The 18,941-nt window shown below is 44.4% G+C and overlaps 2 protein-coding genes across 11 annotated transcripts in view; both read left to right on the top strand.

The window, feature by feature from the left end:
• Positions 1-1,186: 1,186 nt before the first annotated feature.
• On the top strand, positions 1,187-16,132 carry LOC106576446 (uncharacterized). 3 transcript variants are annotated; one of them, XM_014153635.3, is made up of 11 exons: positions 1,187-1,892; positions 2,250-2,398; positions 2,544-2,788; positions 3,022-3,075; positions 4,542-4,745; positions 4,926-5,042; positions 5,193-5,308; positions 5,518-5,615; positions 6,131-6,240; positions 6,437-6,552; positions 6,773-6,800. In XM_014153635.3, exons 1-8 carry the CDS (start codon positions 1,693-1,695, stop codon positions 5,573-5,575), a joined length of 1,143 nt encoding a protein of 380 aa, XP_014009110.1. In that variant the 5' UTR covers positions 1,187-1,692; the 3' UTR covers positions 5,576-5,615; positions 6,131-6,240; positions 6,437-6,552; positions 6,773-6,800. The 3 variants fall into 3 exon arrangements, with proteins under 3 accessions (XP_014009110.1, XP_014009109.1, XP_082820155.1); XM_014153634.3 differs by having other exon boundaries at positions 5,518-5,622; XM_082964029.1 differs by lacking the exon at positions 5,518-5,615 and adding an exon at positions 13,867-16,132 and having other exon boundaries at positions 1,190-1,892.
• LOC106576445 (apoptotic protease-activating factor 1) overlaps positions 13,891-18,941 on the top strand; it is a 74,981-nt gene continuing 69,930 nt past the window's right edge. For all 8 annotated transcript variants that reach the window (XR_006760164.2, XR_006760165.2, XR_006760166.2 and 5 more), the window contains exons 1-3: positions 13,891-14,052; positions 16,310-16,452; positions 17,164-18,803. The gene's annotated coding sequence lies outside the window, so the exon portion shown is untranslated. The remainder of the gene's footprint in view (positions 14,053-16,309; positions 16,453-17,163; positions 18,804-18,941) is intronic.

Below are 18,941 nucleotides of genomic sequence, written 5' to 3'. Positions count from 1 at the left end.
AAAATGACAGCCTGTGAATGTGAATCATAACAGGCAGCGGGTACAGAAATTCATGTCTTTGTGTGCACTGTGCATCATGTAGCGGGGGGGACACGACCCCCCCATCCTGGGAAAAATATGATTTGTCCTCCCCAATATATCACTGAAACATAACTATGTAATTTAAATAATATTAATAATACGCAATGAAAGCAATTGTGCTGATTATAGACACTTAGTAGCGCGTTTTTAAGTTTCAAAAGATTGCGACCCCCCCGCCCTTTGCCTCACAATGGTTTGATCCACTGCCAGTTCCTTAGCTTGCTACGTAACTGCTGTGAGGTTCATCCAGTCAATCGCGCACACACACACTAGCTGAATATGCAGAGCTAGCGCGCAAATATTAACTATTAAGCTAGCTAGTACCTATTCCATTTATGTGGCGTCGTCAAAGATGGAATCAGCATGCAGATGATGTAAGTTAGTGCTTCAAAGTCCCTATGATAAGGTTAGCGATAAACTGAAGTCCAAACTGAACAGAACTACACTCTCATCTACCATTGTCTTAAATATATTTAATGTTCTCGTTGCAAAAGCTAAATTGTCGCAAGGGAACTTTTATTTATTTAATTTCACCTTTATTTAACCCGGGTAGCAAAGATTATAGCAAACACCACTGAAACTGAATTGGTGCTCGCTAGCTTTGCAAATTCAGCTATTGTTGGAAGCCAGCCAATATGAAACAAACTATTAAAATTACAAAAGGTTGCAGCATATGTTGTGTAAATGGTGAACTCATACAGCTGTCAACTCTTGTCATTTTAATCCGTTTCACATTTGCTAGCTACCTTTTAGATCGAAGCCCATATAGAATGATTGAAGATGATAGAAGCCCATCTCCTACTGTAAATAACCTACACACTGTGTGTGTAGCCAGCCGGGTAGAAAAATGGCAGAAAAATAAAAGACGGACATCAGAGTATTTTTCATATACACCAAATACACCAAAACGCATAGTAAGAACCCTAGTAGCCTAATATCTCAAAGACTAGTTGATAAAATGTTCATAAGAAAGAAATGAAATTCTAATGGAAATGTTTCACAATGATGTCATTAGGCAGAGCAGGCAACAGATGGCACACAGACAGCAGAGTTGGGGACAGATATGCAGGGACAGACTGGCAGAGACAGGGAGTCTCAGGTAAGTTTGTTGAGTCTTTGTTTGGCAACATTATGAAAGGTTCTCCATTTTTTTGACTTGTAAAATAGGAACATAATTGGAAAATGCCATGGATACCCCCACTCTCAACTTAAACTGGTGACTGAACTAAGATTTGTTAAAGGCAATGGTATTGCTGTTGTGATTAGTTGTGTAGTTTTGGGTACCGGTAGTTAGGAGTACGGCAAACACCTTATTTCTTTGGTTCCTCAATATACATTTACCATATTACAATGTAGGCTATGTGTTACAGCACTACTTTTGGTGTCCCCCTCAGGAATTGCTCTTGAGAAAATTTCATGTAATTGTCCCCTCCAAAGTGGATATCAGATTTTCGCCCCTGCATGTAGCTACAGTATGTGTATGACCCAAAAGATGTCTGAACCTGGACCCAGGTTACCATGCATGCCCAAAAGTGCCATGTCATATCCTGATACTAGAGTTGCTCATTCAAGCTCTGTAGATCAGTGTATACCAAGGCTTCTTTGCTGTCTATGTTAAACGGTGGCCAAATGAAAGTGGTGGGCTGCCTCTCCCGAGCGGCGGAGGCCAAACGACGGGTGACAGAGGGCCAGGACATGCTGACCTCCATGACCCAGATGGTGGCCTGCACCCAGGATATCCAGCAGAGATACCGCAGCATCCTGGGGCCACTGTCCCTCTTCTTTCAGTCCAACCCCGAGGGAGAGAAGAGGTTAGGTGTGTGGGGACTTAAAGCTGTTTGAGGGAAGACAGCCTGGTGCCTTGTGTGAGGTGCTATTGTTGATCCATGATTGTATACATGAGGCCTTTGAGTTATTTGAATCAACAAAATGATGTGTAGACAGTTTTACCCACTCAAATTTTAACGTCTAGGCCTATTCATTTACAGGGCTGACCTGAAAACACAAACAGGGTGTCGATCTACACAGTCTATTTTCTTTATCCACATGCCCAACACATCTTTTACAATGCCAAAACAAAATATGTTTCACATTTTTTTGAATGGAGGTGATACAGGAGAATGAAAGGTATGTACATACGTCCCGGGCGTGTTGTTCCTCCCCGACAGGGTCCAGGAGGAGAGGCCAGTGTCCCCGTCGGTGTCAGAGGGGGTGAAGACCAACCCCACCTCTCTGGCCGACGTGTCAGCAGCTGCAGTACAGGATCCAGGAGCATACCGTGCTCCACTCCACCCCTGTGGAGGATCAGCAAGCTCTGGTGAGCCACTCCATTAGGATCCACTATACACTCTCTCTCTCCTAAGCATCTACTAAATGGATGGATGGTTGGATAGATAGATGGATGGAACACTGTCACACACACACAGCCCCCACCCACCAAAAACACTGCGACTCCCCCCAAGGCGGCGGTAATGACGTCAGAGCTGGGCCTGATCTGGCAGGACCTGAAGGGGCTGATGGACGAGCCCACGCTGAACCAGGAGGAGAACAGGCAGGTGGAGACGTGCCAGGAGGTGCTCCGCATCTGCCAGGAGCTCTACCTCAACTATCTCTACCTGCTGGACAGTCTGAGGCGCCACGCCATCTTCAGCGACCAGGCCAACCGCAGCCGCCTGGGGGCCCAGATGGCCATAGACTGCACCAGCCTGTGAGTGACTGGCGAGCAAGGTTTCCCCGAGCTCCATTATTTCCTAGGTGGGGATCAAAGGTCCTCAAATCAACATCTCTATCTTCTTTAAACCAAGATTTACAATTGAAACCAATTGTAGCCAAATTCTTATAGGCGAACTTGCCATCTAAGCTCGTTACTTGAATTATCGATCATCCGCCTTTTGTTGATAAGTGCAAACTCACCAAGCAGACCTCCCTCCTCTGATCAAGGCCCTGACGTGGAGAAGTTCCACCAAACTACAACAGCTCACACACACTCTGCAGGTAGGGAACACACTCTGCAGGTAGGGAACACACTCTGCAGGCAGGGAACACACTCTGCAGGTAGGGAACACACTCTGCAAGTAGGGAACACACTCTGCAGGCAGAAAACACACCTCTGCAGGCAGGAAACACACCTCTGCAGGCAGGAAACACACCTCTGCAGGCAGGAAACACACCTCTGCAGGCAGGAAACACACCTCTGCAGGCAGGAAACACACCTCTGCAGGCAGGGAACCCACTCTGCAGGTAGGGAACACACTCTGCAGGTAGGGAACACACTCTGCAAGTAGGGAACACACTCTGCAGGCAGAAAACACACCTCTGCAGGCAGGAAACACACCTCTGCAGGCAGGAAACACACCTCTGCAGGCAGGAAACACACCTCTGCAGGCAGGAAACACACCTCTGCAGGCAGGGAACCCACTCTGCAGGTAGGGAACACACTCTGCAGGCAGGGAACACACCTCTGCAGGCAGGAAACACACCTCTGCAGGCAGGGAACACACCTCTGCAGGCAGGGAACACACTCTGCAGGCAGGGAACACACCTCTGCAGGCAGTGAGCACCCTCTGCAGGTAGGGAACACACCTCTGCAGGCAGGGAACACACTATACAGGTAGGGAACACACTGCAGGTAGGAAACACACACTGCAGGCAGGGAACACACCTCTGCAGGCAGGGAACACACCTCTGCAGGCAGGAAACACACTCTGCAGGTAGGGAACACACTCTGCAGGCAGGGAACACACTATGCAGGTAGGGAACACACTGCAGGTAGGAAACACACTCTGCAGGCAGGGAACACACTCTGCAGGCAGGGAACACACTCTGCAGGTAGGAAACACACTCTGCAGGTTGGAAACACACTCTGCAGGCAGGGAACACACTCTGCAGGCAGGGAACACACTCTGCAGGCAGGGAACACACTCTGCAGGTAGGAAACACACTCTGCAGGTAGGGAACACACTGCAGGCAGAAAACACACCTCTGCAGGCAGGGAACACACTCTGCAGGCAGGGAACACACTGTAGGTAGGAAACACACTCTGCAGGTAGGACACACTCTGCAGGCAGGGAACACACTGCAGGCAGAAAACACACCTCTGCAGGCAGGGAACACACTCTGTAGGTAGGAAACACATTGCAGGTAGAAAACACACTCCTCTGCATTTGTACAAATAGCACCATACAATGCTAAAGTGGGTTAACCTTGCTGCCTGGTCTGTCATTGACTTTTGACTATGCAACTTGCATAATTACACTTCTTATCAGATCGTAATTGGACTTATGTTTTGTCATATGGTTTGATGTTGGATGTCTTTATGCTACACTCAAATTGCCATTCGGGGACAATAAAGTGAACTGAACTTGCACACACACACTCACACGCACAAACACATGCACACACATTCTCTCACCATAGTATACTTCCTATGTACCCCCCCATCTATTCTTGTCCAATCCTAGAAACAGGAAGAGGAAGGGGAGAAGAGGGAGAGGTACAGGGTGCCAGTGGAGGAACCGGAGCACCCACAGGGAGCTGTGGTGAACGTGGCCCTGTCCCACGGCTCTCTAGCCAGCACAGCCGCCGCCCGCGTCTCAGACAGGGTTCTCCGCGACACCATCAACATCCACACGTACCCACCCGTCTACAACTACCTCACCAAAGAGGTGGGTCAGAGAGGAGGCGGAGAATAGACATGTTATTATTACTACTCAGTGTGTGATGATGGTACTGTTATACTGTTACTATCATTATGACCTCATCATGGTGGTCTGACCTCTCTCGCTCTCTCTCTCTCTCTCTCTCTCTCTCTCTCTCTCTCTCTCTCTCTCTCTCTCTCTAAACAGCTTGAACTCTCCTCAGTGCAATGGCTGGATCGTAACCTGTTTGCCGTGGAAGAAATAAAGGAAGTCTATAAGGAGTTATCCAAAAGTAAATCTACACAGTATCTCAACTTCGATGAGGTGAGATATACTCTTTTACATTGTCTGTTGAATTTATTTAATTCAGGAAAAATCCAGTCTTGAATTGGCAATTGTTGATCCAGAATTTCAATGAATCTCTTGAATATAAATAGAATTGACTCCCAAATGATCTGTTCCTTTCCCCTATAGGACCCCATGATAGAGCCAGCCCTGACCAACATCAGATGGAGTCTGAAGAAGAAGAATCCTCAGAGGTTCATCAACCCACAGCTGAAGAGACAGAATACCAACGCCATGTCCCACAGGTACTGTACCCTGCATCCCACTTGACTCAACACCTGAACACCACTTTAACACGCTCTCTCTCATAATGCAACACATTTTCTCACGGAGAGCTGCAGCTCTCCCAAGGTAACTCAAAGTGTGTGTGTGTGTGTGTGTGTGTGTGTGTGTGTGTGTGTGTGTGTGTGTGTGTGTGTGTGTGTGTGGGTGTGTGTGTGTGTGTGTGTGTAAGAAACCGGAAAACCAGACTTCCCGGGTCTACACGGCCTGCTGCAGTGGTGGAAGACTGACCTCTCAGTCGAGGACTACCTCCGATACATCACCAATCATGTCAGAGGTCACACATTCTGTAGTTACAGGAAGCAAATAGAAGAAGACTTTCTAATTAATAGAAGGCAGTAAATGCATAAAATCGATTGAGTAACTAGAAGAAAATCAACCGGTTTTGTGTACAAATAAATCTCAATAGACTTTTGAATTGGACCATAGGTTATTCATGTACATTATAGACATGGCTTGATTTATTTCTGCCACAGACAGCTCCTCATTTAAATACGGGTTACATATATCAGAGGGTTCTAACATTGTATTTTCCAGTTTAGTTTTCAGGGAAAATATGTCTTTATAAAATTCTTCCTCAAAATATGCCACATTTTCGTTACCTGAGAACAAACTAGCAAACCCCTTCTCCCACTCTTTAAGTACCTGTGTAATATCAGAGTAACAGTGTTTTTTCAGGCCCAATTCAAACACTGGATACATGTCCAATTATTTCCATGTCCAGTTATTTTTGTGGTATCAGCGAGTGATTGACTAGGACTCTCTCTGTCTCTGTGTCTCTGTAGGACTCTGACTACCTGTGGGCGGCGTTCCACCTGTATGATAGTGGCGATAGTGACGATGAGGAGGACGAGAGGAGGAGACTGCTCCAGCTACGACGAGACGAGAGGAAGAAGTCTGTTTGTCTGATTGTTTGTCTCTCTGTCTTACTATCTGTCTATCTTACTGTCTGTCTGTAGGTCTGTCTATCTTACTGTCTGTCTGTCTGCCCCACTATTTTCATTCTTTTTTCTCCATTTTTTTGTTGTTGAAATCATGTTTCTTACATTATGAGGACTGCGAGCAGCTAACAAACCAATGTGTGTGGACAGGAGGCGGAGGCAGAAGATGGAGGCTCTAAAGGGTCAGAAGCAGGAGTACGTGACAGGGGTGTGGAACGTCAACGCGGTGCTGCTGGGAGGGCTGTGGAAGGAACCCGATCTGGAGGGTAACAAACACACACACACACTGACTTTTGACCATAGTAATTTAGTGAGTCATTCAAAAGCAGGATGTTCCAGTCAAGGATTGTGAAATAAAAGGAAGTCAAACAGTTCTGGTTTAGTAGGTAATGTCATGACTCATTGGATTTCTGGCTCATTAGTACTAAACCTGTTTCATAGTTTATAGACTCATAGGTAACCTATTGTCTGTTGGGTTTTTTACAGAGGAGGAAGAGAGCCCAGCCCTAAACAGGTGTGTGTGTGTATGCGTGTCTTAGTGTACAGATTATACTATAAATGTACTGTAAATGGATACTATAAATGTACAGTACAGATTGCAAAATAGTTGGGAAGAGATTTTTGATGTACCGATTCCATGGTATGAGTTGATATATAAAACGACACAAGATTCAAGACTTTGTGCTTTTCAGCTTTAATTATTATATAGAATACTTGCAACCAACAAAAAGTGTGTATATTTAGGGCATAAAATCATCGAAGCTCTGCAGATTTTGTTGTGAGGATACAGCATCAATAGACCATTTATTTTGGTATTGCCCTCAGGTAGCCTGTTTCTGGTTTCAGGTTCAGGAATGGCTGAAAATGCAGAGCATTGATCTAAAATTGACCCTAGAAATAGTACTGTTAGGAGATCTGGAGAGACCAGGTCAGTCAATTACTAATATACTAATACTCTTAGTAAAAATATTTATCTTCAACTCGCAATCTGTGGATTCTATTCGATTAGATAGATTGAAATTGTACATTAAGCATCACAGTATAGTTGAAAGATACATGTTGCGTAGAAATCCGAAGAGGGTGGCCAACAGAGATAGGTGGGATGAGCTGAGGGAAGCTGAGGGTTGGGATGTGGAATTGGAGACAAGTGGGAGTGGAGTTGCTGGGCAGGAGATAGAATGGTCAAAGACAAAGTATAAAAAATAAAGTCAAAATAAAACATAATAAAAAGTAAATTTGAATGACACAGAGGGGCAGTGTTTTTACAGCTAATGCCGGTTTGCCTGAGGCCGACGCCATGCAGGTGTTTGTACACATGCATATACACACACTCTCATTCAAATACAAATCAAATCAAATCAAATTTATTTATATAGCCCTTCGTACATCAGCTGATATCTCAAAGTGCTGTACAGAAACCCAGCCTAAAACCCCAAACAGCAAGCAATGCATGTGAAAGAAGCACGGTGGCTAGGAACAACTCCCTAGGAAAAACTCCCTAGAAAGGCCAAAAACCTAGGAAGAAACCTAGAGAGGAACCAGGCTATGAGGGGTGGCCAGTCCTCTTCTGGCTGTGCAGGGTGGATATTATAACAGAACATGGTCAAGATGTTAAAATGTTCATAAATGACCAGCATGGTCAGATAATAATAATCATAGTAGTTGTCGAGGGTGCAACAAGCACGTCCGGTGAACAGGTCAGGGTTCCATAGCCGCAGGCAGAACAGTTGAAACTGGAGCAGCAGCACGGCCAGGTGGACTGGGGACAGCAAGGAGTCATCATGCCAGGTAGTCCTGAGGCATGGTCCTAGGGCTCAGGTCCTCCGAGAGAAAGACAGAAAGAGAGAAAGAGAGAATTAGAGAGAGCATATTTAAATTCACACAGGACACCGGATAAGACAAGAGAAATACTCCAGATGTAACAGACTGACCCTAGCCCCCCGACACATAAACTACTGCAGCATAAATACTGGAGGCTGAGACGGGAGGGATCAGAAGACACTGTGGCCCCATCCGATGATACCCCCGGACAGGGCCAAACAGGCAGGATATAACCCCACCCACTTTGCCAAAGCACAGCCCCCACACCACTAGAGGGATGTCTCCAACCACCAACTTACCGTCCTAAGACAAGGCCGAGTATAGCCCACAACGATCTCCGCCATGGCACAACCCAAGGGGGGGGCGCCAACCCAGACAGGAAGACCACGTCAGTGACTCAACCCATTCAAGTGACGCACCCCTCCCATGGATGGCATGGAAGAACACCAGTAAGCCAGTGACTCAGCCCCTGTAATGGGGTTGGAGGCAGAGAATCCCAGTGGAAAGAGGGGAACCGGCAAGGCAGAGACAGCAAGGGCGGTTCGTTGCTCCAGCCTTTCCGTTCACCTTCACACTCCTGGGCCAGACTATACTTAATCATAGGACCTACTGAAGAGAAGTCGTCAGTAAAGACTTAAAGGTTGAGACTGAGTCTGCGTCTCTCACATTGGTAGGCAGACCATTCCATAAAAATTGAGCTCTATAGGAGAAAGCCCTACCTCCAGCCGTTTGCTTAGAAATTCTAGGGACAATTAGGAGGCCTGCGTCTTGTGACCGTAGCGTACGTGTAGGTATGTACGGCAGGACCAAATCGGAAAGATAGGTAGGAGCAAGCCCATGTAATGCTTTGTAGGTTAGCAGTAAAACCTTGAAATCAGCCCTTGCCTTAACAGGAAGCCAGTGTAGGGAGGCTAGCACTGGAGTAATATGATCAAATTTGTTGGTTCTAGTCAGGATTCTAGCAGCCGTATTTAGCACTAACTGAAGTTTGTTTAGTGCTTTATCCGGGTAGCCGGAAAGTAGAGCATTGCAGTAGTCCAGCCTAGAAGTAACAAAAGCATGGATACATTTTTCTGCGTCATTTTTGGACAGAAAGTTTCTGATTTTTGCAATGTTACGTAGATGGAAAAAAGCTGTCCTTGAAACAGTCTTGATATGTTCTTCAAAAGAGAGATCAGGGTCCAGAGTAACGCCGAGGTCCTTCACAGTTTTATTTGAGACGACTGTACAACCATCCAGATTAATTGTCAGATTCAACAGAAGATCTCTTTGTTTCTTGGGACCTAGAACAAGCATCTCTGTTTTGTCCGAGTTTAAAAGTAGAACGTTTGCAGCCATCCACTTCTTTATGTCTGAAACACAGGCTTCTAGCGAGGGCAATTTTGGGGCTTCACCATGTTTCATTGAAATGTACAGCTGTGTGTCGTCCTAATAGCAGTGAAATTTAACATTATGTTTTCGAATGACATCCCCAAGAGGTAAAATATATAGTGAAAACAATAGTGGTCATAAAACGGAACCTTGAGGAACACCAAAATTTACAATTGATTTGTCAGAGGACAAACCATTCACAGAGACAAACTGATATCTTTCCGACAGATAAGATCTAAACCAGGCCAGAACTTGTCCATGTAGACCAATTTGGGTTTCCAATCTCTCCAAAAGAATGTGGTGATCGATGGTATCAAAAGCGGCACTTAGATCTAGGAGCACGAGGACAGATGCAGAGCCTCGGTCTGACGTCATTAAAAGGTAATTTACCACCTTCACAAGTGCAGTCTCAGTGCTATGATGGGGTCTAAAACCAGACTGAAGCGTTTTGTATACATTGTTTGTCTTCAGGAAGGCAGTGAGTTGCTGTGCAACAGCTTTTTCAATTTTTTTTGAGAGGAATGGAAGATTCGATATAGGCCGATAGTTTTTTATAATTTCTTTTTCAAGAGAGGCTTTTTCAAGAGAGGCTTTATTACTGCCACTTTTAGTGAGCTTGGTACACATCCGGTGGATAGAGAGCCGTTTATTATGTTCAACATAGGAGGGCCAAGCACAGGAAGCAGCTCTTTCAGTAGTTTAGTGTGAATAGGGTCCAGTATGCAGCTTGAGGGTTTGGAGGCCATGATTATTTTCATCATTGTGTCAAGAGATATAGTCCTAAAACACTTTAGTATCTCCCTTGATCCTAGGTCCTGGCAGAGTTGTGTAGACTCAGGACAATGGAGCTTTGGAGGAATACCCAGATTTAAAGAGGAGTCCGTAATTTGCTTTCTAATGATCATGATCTTTTCCTCAAAGAAGTTCATAAATTTATTACTGCTGAAGTGAAAGCCATCCTCCATTTGCGAAGGCTGCTTTTTAGTTAGCTTTGCGACAGTATCAAAAAGAAATTTCGGATTGTTCTTATTTTCCTCAATTAAGTTGGAAAAATAGGATGATCGAGCAGCAGTGAGGACTCTTCGATACTGCACGGTACTGTCTTTCCAAGCTAGTCGGAAGACTTCCAGTTTGGTGTGGCGCCATTTCCGTTCCAATTTTCTGGAAGCTTGCTTCAGAGCTCGTGTATTTTCTGTATACCAGGGAGCTAGTTTCTTATGACAGATGTTTTAAATTTTTAGGGGTGCAACTGCATCTAGGGTATTGCGCAAGGTTAAATTGAGTTCCTCGGTTAGGTGGTTAACTGATTTTTGTCCTCTGACGTCCTTGGGTAGGCAGAGGGAGTCTGGAAGGGCATCAAGGAATCTTTGGGTTGTCTGAGAATTTATAGCACGACTTTTAATGCTCCTTGGTTGGGGTCTGAGCAGATTATTTGTTGCAATTGCAAACGCAATAAAATGGTGGTCCGATAATCCAGGATTATGAGGAAAAACATTAAGATCCACAACATTTATTCCGTGGGACACAACTAGGTCCAGAGTATGACTGTGGCAGTGAGTAGGTCCAGAGACATGTTGGACAAAACCCACTGAGTCGATGATGGCTCCGAAAGCCTTTTGGAGTGGGTCTGTGGACTTTTCCATGTGAATGTTAAAGTCACCAAAACTTTGAATATTATCTGCTATGACTACAAGATCCGATAGGAATTCAGGGAACTCAGTGAGGAACACTGCATATGGCCCAGGAGGCCTGTAAACAGTAGCTATAAAAAGTGAGTGAGTAGGCTGCATAGATTTCATGACTAGAAGCTCAAAAGACGAAAACGTCATTGTTTTTTTTTTTGTAAATTGAAATTTGCTATCGTAAATGTTAGCAACACCTCCGCCTTTGCCGGATGCACGGGGGGTATGGTCACTAGTGTAACCAGGGGGTGAGGCCTCATTTAACACAGTAAATTCATCAGGCTTAAGCCATGTTTCAGTCAGGCCAATCACATCAAGATTATGATCAGTGATTAGTTCATTGACTATAACTGCCTTGGAAGTGAGGGATCTAACATTAAGTAACCCAATTTTGAGATGTGAGGTATCACAATCTCTTTCAATAATGGCAGGAATGGAGGAGGTCTTTATACTAGTGAGATTGCTAAAGCGAACACCGCCATTTTTAATTTTGCCCAACCTAGATCGAGGCACACACACGGTCTCAATGGGGAAAGCTGAGCTGACTACGCTGACTGTGCTAGTGGCAGACTCCACTAAGCTGGCAGGCTGGCTAACAGCCTGCTGCCTGGCCTGCACCCTATTTCATTGTGGAGCTAGAGGAGTTAGAGCCCTGTCTATGTTCGTAGATAAGATGAGAGCACCCCTCCAGCTAGGATGGAGTCCGTCACTCCTCAACAGGCCAGGCTTGGTCCTGTTTGTGGGTGAGTCCCAGAAAGAGGGCCAATTATCTACAAATTCTATCTCTAAATTAGAATTATCTAAATTCTATACACACATACACGGACACACACATATATAAAATAGTGCCAGACAAGCACTCAAACATATACATTTGGCCTTGCTGTTATGATTTTATTTGTCCTTGATGTCCTCCTTTTTTTCCCTCATGAGTTAATTTTCTTAGTTGTTGGTGCATGGGGTGGGGTACGGAATTCATTTTCTTTTTTATTATTTTCTTTTCTATGTTTTCTTGGGGGGGTGACTGGAGGAGGGGTCTCGGATGGTTGAGGGACAGCTATGGGGAACTGTGGAGGGATCTTGGAGGGTTCGCATTCCCGTTTTTTGGGGGGCCTTGTGGGAGATATGTCGACGTGCCCTTGAGCAGGGTGTTGACCCTGGATGCTTCTGTGTGTTGCTCTGAATGGGAGTCTGTTGGATGACTGGTATGATGTAGTTGTTGAGTGGCTTCACTGCAAGTATATTGTATGTTTTGGATATTCAATAAAAAAATAAAAATAATGTATTGTAAATGGATATACAGCCATTGTAATACAGTCAGGTTTTATGTGTCATATAGACTGGGAGCCTTCGATCTGGGTAGTTCCCATCATTTCTCCTACCTTGTCCCATTCCATCATCTCTCCTACCTTGTCCCATTCCATCATCTCTCCCTCCTTGTCCCATTCCATCAACTCTCCTTCATTGTGCCATTCCATCATCTCTCCTTCATTGTCCCGTTCCATCATCCCTCCTACCTTGTCCCATTCCATCATCTCTCCTACCTTGTCCCATTCCATCATCTCTCCCTTCTTGTCCTGTTCCATCATCTCTCCTTCTTTGTCCCGTTCCATCATTTATCCTACCTTGTCCCGTTCCATCATCTCTCCTACCTTGTCCCATTCCATCATCCCTCCTACCTTGTCCCGTTCCATCATCCCTCCTACCTTGTCCCGTGCCATCATCCCTCCTACCTTGTCCCGTTCCATCATCCCTCCTACCATGTCCCGTTCCATCATCTCTCCTTCATTGTCCCGTTCCATCATCTCTCCTTCATTGTCCCGTTCCATCATCTCTCCTTCATTGTCCCGTTCCATCATCTCTCCTTCATTGTCCCGTTCCATCATCTCTACTACCTTGTCCCGTTCCATCATCTCTCCTACCTTGTCCCATTCCATCATCTCTCCTACCTTGTCCCATTCCATCATCTCTCCTTCATTGTCCCATTCCGTCAAATCTCCTACCTTGTCCCATTCCGTCATCTCTCATTCATTGTCCCATTCCGTCATCTCTCCTTCATTGTCCCATTCCATCATCTCTCCTTCATTGTCCCATTCCATCATCTCTCCTTCCTTGTCACAATACATTAAATAGTGGGAACTAACCAGGATGTCACCAAGGTCTTCATTTTCTGTTTTCCTCCTTTTTTTTGAGTTGCCCTCTTGGCCAGGTTTCCCTTGTAAATGAGGTATTCTGACCTCAATGGGACTTCATGGATAAATAAAGATTAAATCAAGAATTCCAAAACAACATTTAAAACAGTGGTCAATTCACCAATTCATACATGGTAAATTGGTTCAATTGAAATTAGTTGAATTGACCCAACCCTAGTTCTCCATGTCTGTAAGAAGGCCCAATTCCAAATGAAACCCTAGCCCCTACCCTTACAGTTTTGGAATGGGAAGGAAAGGTATTACTTAGCAACATGGTAACCTCTCCACATAGCCCTAAGGCCTCTGCTATTTTAGTGGAAATATTTCCCATATTTCTAACACCTCAATTGCTTCAGATCTGTGCAAACAGTTTGGGGCTGATTGGGCCCTGTTCCAAATCAAACTCCTACCCCTAGGGAATTTATGTAGACTTGAATTGAATAGGCCTTAGCAATATGGATACTATTTCCCCCCCAAACTGTTTTTTCTACTAACTGTCCTCTCTCCCTGTCAGAAGGCCTATAAGAGGACAGTGAGTGTGGGGAGCAAGGAGGCCAGTCGAGGGGGGGTGATGGGAGAGGGGGACCAGGTCCAGAGCAGGCTGGAGAGGATCTGGACATTTCTCTGCCTGCCTGACACCTACAGACTGGACATGGCCATCAAGTACAGCTCCCACGCACGCAGGGACCAGCTGGAGGAGGTGTGCACAGTACACAGACACACACGCATACGATAACAAATACATACAAGTGAATGCACACTTACTGTACAAGTATCATGCCACCATCTATAGTAGGGCTGTCTAATTCTGGTCCTGGAGGGCTTAAACACTTCTGGTTTTTGTTTCTACCTGGTAGTTAATTGCACTCACCTGGTGTCCCAGGTCTGAATTAGTCTCTGATTAGAAGGAGAGAATGAAAACCAGAAGGTTTTGGGCCCTCCAGGACCGACATTGGACAGACCTGATAGAGGTTAATAGAGATGGCAGCATGATACTTGATGCTGTGCTCATATTTCCTCACCATATCACCATAGACACAGAGCTCCCCATATCACCATGGAGATATAGCTCACCATATCACCATAGACACAGAGCTCATCATATCACCATAGACACAGAGCTCACCATATCACTATAGACACAGAGCTCACCATATCACCATAGACACAGAGCTCACCATATCACCATAGACACAGAGCTCACCATATCACCATAGAGATATAGCTCACCATATTACCATAGACACATAGCTCACCATATCACCATAGACACAGAGCTCACCATATCACTATAGACACAGAGCTCACCATATCACCATAGACACAGAGCTCACCATATTACCATAGACACAGAGCTCACTATATCACCATAGAGATATAGCTCACCATATTACCATAGACACAGAGCTCACCATATTACCATAGACACAGAGCTCACTATATCACCATAGAGACTGAGCTCACCATATCACCAGACACAGAGCTCACCATATCACCATAGACACAGATCTCCCCATATCACCATAGAGACAGAGCTCACCATATTACCAGACACAGAGCTCACCATATCACCATAGAGACAGAGCTCACCATATCACCATAGACACAGAGCTCATCATATCATATATTGCATAATATATATCTGCTCTGGGATGAAGTTTCCCCTCGGTACAGATATATTCCCACGAGCCCGTCCTCCCCAATTAAGGTGACACCAACCTCCTGTGCTCCTTACAATATTATAACATGTTGTTTTACAGCATATTGTATTGGATGATATATTGTAAGTTGCTAAATATGTCATCATATTATTATTGTTATAAATAAAAGGCAGTTGATGAAATATCTAATGCCAGAGTACACCCTACTGGACAAAAAAATGTAAGCACCTGGTATTCCCAGGCAGTCTCCCAGCCAAGTACTAACTAGGCCCAACCCTGCATAGCTTCCGAGAGGCTAGTATGGTCGTAAGTGAAGGAACATATCTTCGTACACTTTACAAAGTGAATGTCTCTCGCTCTATTGTGGTGGATGAATCAGAATTAGTTGTGTAACATAGATAAGTAAGATGTTTTATTTGTATAATATGCTTATGTGAGATACTTGTCATTAGAAAGTGTCCTTTGGACTCTGGTGTTGACAGTTGTACTTTTCCCTTAGCTGGGGCTCAGTCACTTGGGGCCCAGAGAGGGGAGAGGTTAGACTTGTTTTTTACATGTCTCTGTTGCTATGCAGAATATCAGACAGGGAGGAGGACAGAATGAAACATTGTCTTCATATGTGAATGTGTTTTTACCTATTCTTAAACCATGTGAAGGGATGGCGTGATTAATGGGGAACCAATTATTTGTCTCCACAATGTCTGTGCGCAAATCACTCCCCTCAGTGAGCTTGTCCAGGAGTGGGGTCAAAAGGGGGTTTACTTGAGATGGGAGTATCTAGAGTTGACAATTGATATATGCCATTGGATGAAATTGTGATTTTGTTCTATGACGTACCAGGGACGATATTAGAACCTCGTCATTGGGGACCAAACTGAACGATAATTTATAGCGAATGCTATCTGGCTGTGGATACTCCTTTCTAAAGTATAAGGTCCCTTTGTGAACTGTTCCTAAGATCTGTGGTTTGTCATGTCAAAGGGGGGTGGATATTTTCAATAAAATATCTCAGTAGCCATTGTGTTGACACTATTAATGGGTAATTAGAAATGGTGAATCGTTGAAAGTCAAAGTGCTTTTGCAAAAGTATCTTAAGTATTAAAGATGTAGTTTAACTCAGACTGGTGTGTTTTCTAACTCTCCTCATTTGGTAATGCAGAAATTAGCCACCACACTATCTTTGTCTCTTTCTTTCATTCTATCTTTCTTTCCTTCGTCTTTCTTTATTTTCTTTCTATTTATTCTTTCCTGCCCCTCTCTCTTTCTTGCTCTCTCACTCATTTTTTTCTTTCTCAGGCTAGCGGGGCACCTCTCTAGCCAGGATGGATGAGTCCAAGCACCGGAGCAAACTCAACTCCCAGATCTGTTCTCTGGAGAAGGTGTTGTCTAAGATTCTCCATCACATTACAGACAGCTTCCGCGACACTGTCACCTACAAGGTGAGTCAGGCCAATGGGCCATACATCAGGGGTCTATTAATTAGTGTACAGCGTAGCAAAATGTTTTGCAACGGAAAACGAAAACCTGTGTTTCTTATTAGACAAATTGAGCAAAGTCCCTCCTCGTTTTTGCTTGTTTGCTTCCGTTGACTTCCTAGTGAATATGACCCACTAGTGTCACTGTGCTCTCTGACATACAGCACATGCAGTCTGCTATGGGGGATAGAGAGAGACAGAGAGAGAGCAGAGTTTTTAGGTTGGTGATTTACCCTAATTAAAAGAGCCTTGCCATTCCCTCACATTCTCGATTTCTCTCTCTCCCTCCCTCATGTTCTCTGTTTCTTCCTCTGGCCATGTCCAAAATCGGTCCTGTCTTGCCTACTACTTACTAAAACGGCATAATGTGTAATAGTCGTATATTCTATCTAGAACATACCAGTTAGAAAAAAATGTATGCAGTAAGCTACAGATATTGACATACTAGGCTCATACATACTGAGAAAATGCTATGGAGAGCTCTGCGCCACCCCCCTTATCTGATTATCCCCAATAACCAGAACTTGTCAACTCATCATCAAGTCCTTCATTGGTTTAATATGGTGTATTAGTATTGGGCTAGAACAAAAGCCCCAAAACTCTGGTGTAGCCAGACATAACTAAGCAGTTTCCTCACAGCTGTGTTTTCAACTGTCACTCTCTCACTCTCTCCAGGGGAGGCCGTACAGGGAGGAGATGCGCTGGGACCGCATCGAGATTCTCTATTGGCTGCAGCAGGAGCGCCGGGTCCAGGCTCTGGAGAGGGTGGTGGAGGGGAGGGGCTCTCTCCCCACCAGACTGCCCCCCCCTCAACTCCAACCTTCGGCTGTACCCGGGCACCCACCCCACCCCCCAAGGACACACCCCGACCCTCAGCCAGAGACCCCACCCTCACACACACAGCTGCTCCAACCCAACCCAGCCGAGCTCAGTGTATCCAGTATAAGTTTGAACGTTGTAAGCAAATTAATAGAATGCTTGGAAAATTGTTTGTATGCACCGCTTGGAAGGAAATATTATATTTGATCATTTGTATGTATTCATATTATATATAATCCATTATCATTATCACTTGTCAAGTAAATGTATTAACGTGATTGGATAATATATATGCACTACTAGTAGGTTCATCTGACATTGACAACATTTGATATGGTGAATATTTTGTCATTAATGTCGTGGAAAATTGTCTCAAAAATATAACACTCTTACAAGAACTTGTGAATTCAATATAGACTTTAATACAGAGTAGCAAAGCCGAGGCCTTCCATGGAAGGACCCTATTACACACGTAACAGAGCCAAGCCCCTCCATGAAAAAGACTAAATTCTCATATTACAGAGTCCTATCTTTATAGGATTTTGTCTTTGCATAACGTGTAGAGTCCCCTCCCTCTATATGAAAATAGCTTTCCTTGACCTTTCTCCATTATTATCTTTCCCAACAACGCTCATATCTGCTTCTGATTAGATTATAATGGTGGCGGGGAACTCTGTATGTCATACAAAAATAACGCATGCATTACATGCTCATGTTTGGTCCTTTTGCTACCATCCTCCTTCCTGTGCCCTTCTGACTTTGGTATGTCTGGCTGTCATAAATGTACTTATGGCCTTGGCTAATGTACTCATTGCTCGTGTAATCTTAAGAGACTGATGATAATAAGGTTTCAGAAGAGGTAAATACAGAACTCAAGTCCAGTTGCCAGGTTACTGCACAACCCGCAGTGGCCTGTTATCTTATTTGGAAATATCAATTGTACAGGGTGTCACCTTCTCTTCCTATGGCCAATGTACTTATGTCTTTGCTACTTCAGCATAGCAACTACACTTATTTATATTACTTAGCTCCCACATTAATAATTTACATTATTTTCTTCTGAGTGTGGCAGAAACATGCAACTCTAAGTGCCATGACAAAAGGAACGCTGTTTGCACCTTGAGTCTATTTAGGGCCACTGGTAAGTGTCTTATCAGTATTACCAAGTGAAATACCAAAGATACTGAGCTAGCACTGCGGGCCTACAAGTTTACAATGAACAACAAGCTGTCACGTATCACCAGGCAGCATGCTCCCATCTGCCTAGTTACAGTCAAGCATGCATTATCTCACCCTCTCACGTGAGCGCGAAACGCCACCGCATTGGTCATTTCAGACCGAGGGAAGTTGTTTTTTGTTGTAATTCAGGAAGAACCCTACTCATTTAAAAAATAGGTGTTTTTTGTTGTTGTCAGAATTACATTATTTAGAAAGGAAATTATTATAATCCTGACCACTGTGGATAGCGAGCTCCTGTGTCGAGCAAATAGATACATGTGAGTAGTTGTATTTCATTTGTTTCATTTCCTTACAACTTGGGCAAGTCTTATTACGAGTGAAGTATGTGCCACCTTCAGTTAAAAAGTGTTGTTCCTATCTGTTGTTTTTATAAACATTATAAAATGTTTGTGGAA

This window comes from Salmo salar, chromosome 17 (assembly GCF_965601325.2).
Source record: "Salmo salar chromosome 17, fSalSal1, whole genome shotgun sequence".
In the NCBI taxonomy this organism is placed as follows: domain Eukaryota; kingdom Metazoa; phylum Chordata; class Actinopteri; order Salmoniformes; family Salmonidae; genus Salmo; species Salmo salar.
Note: the sequence above shows the minus strand (reverse complement) of the source record. Positions and strands in the feature narration are given on the sequence as shown.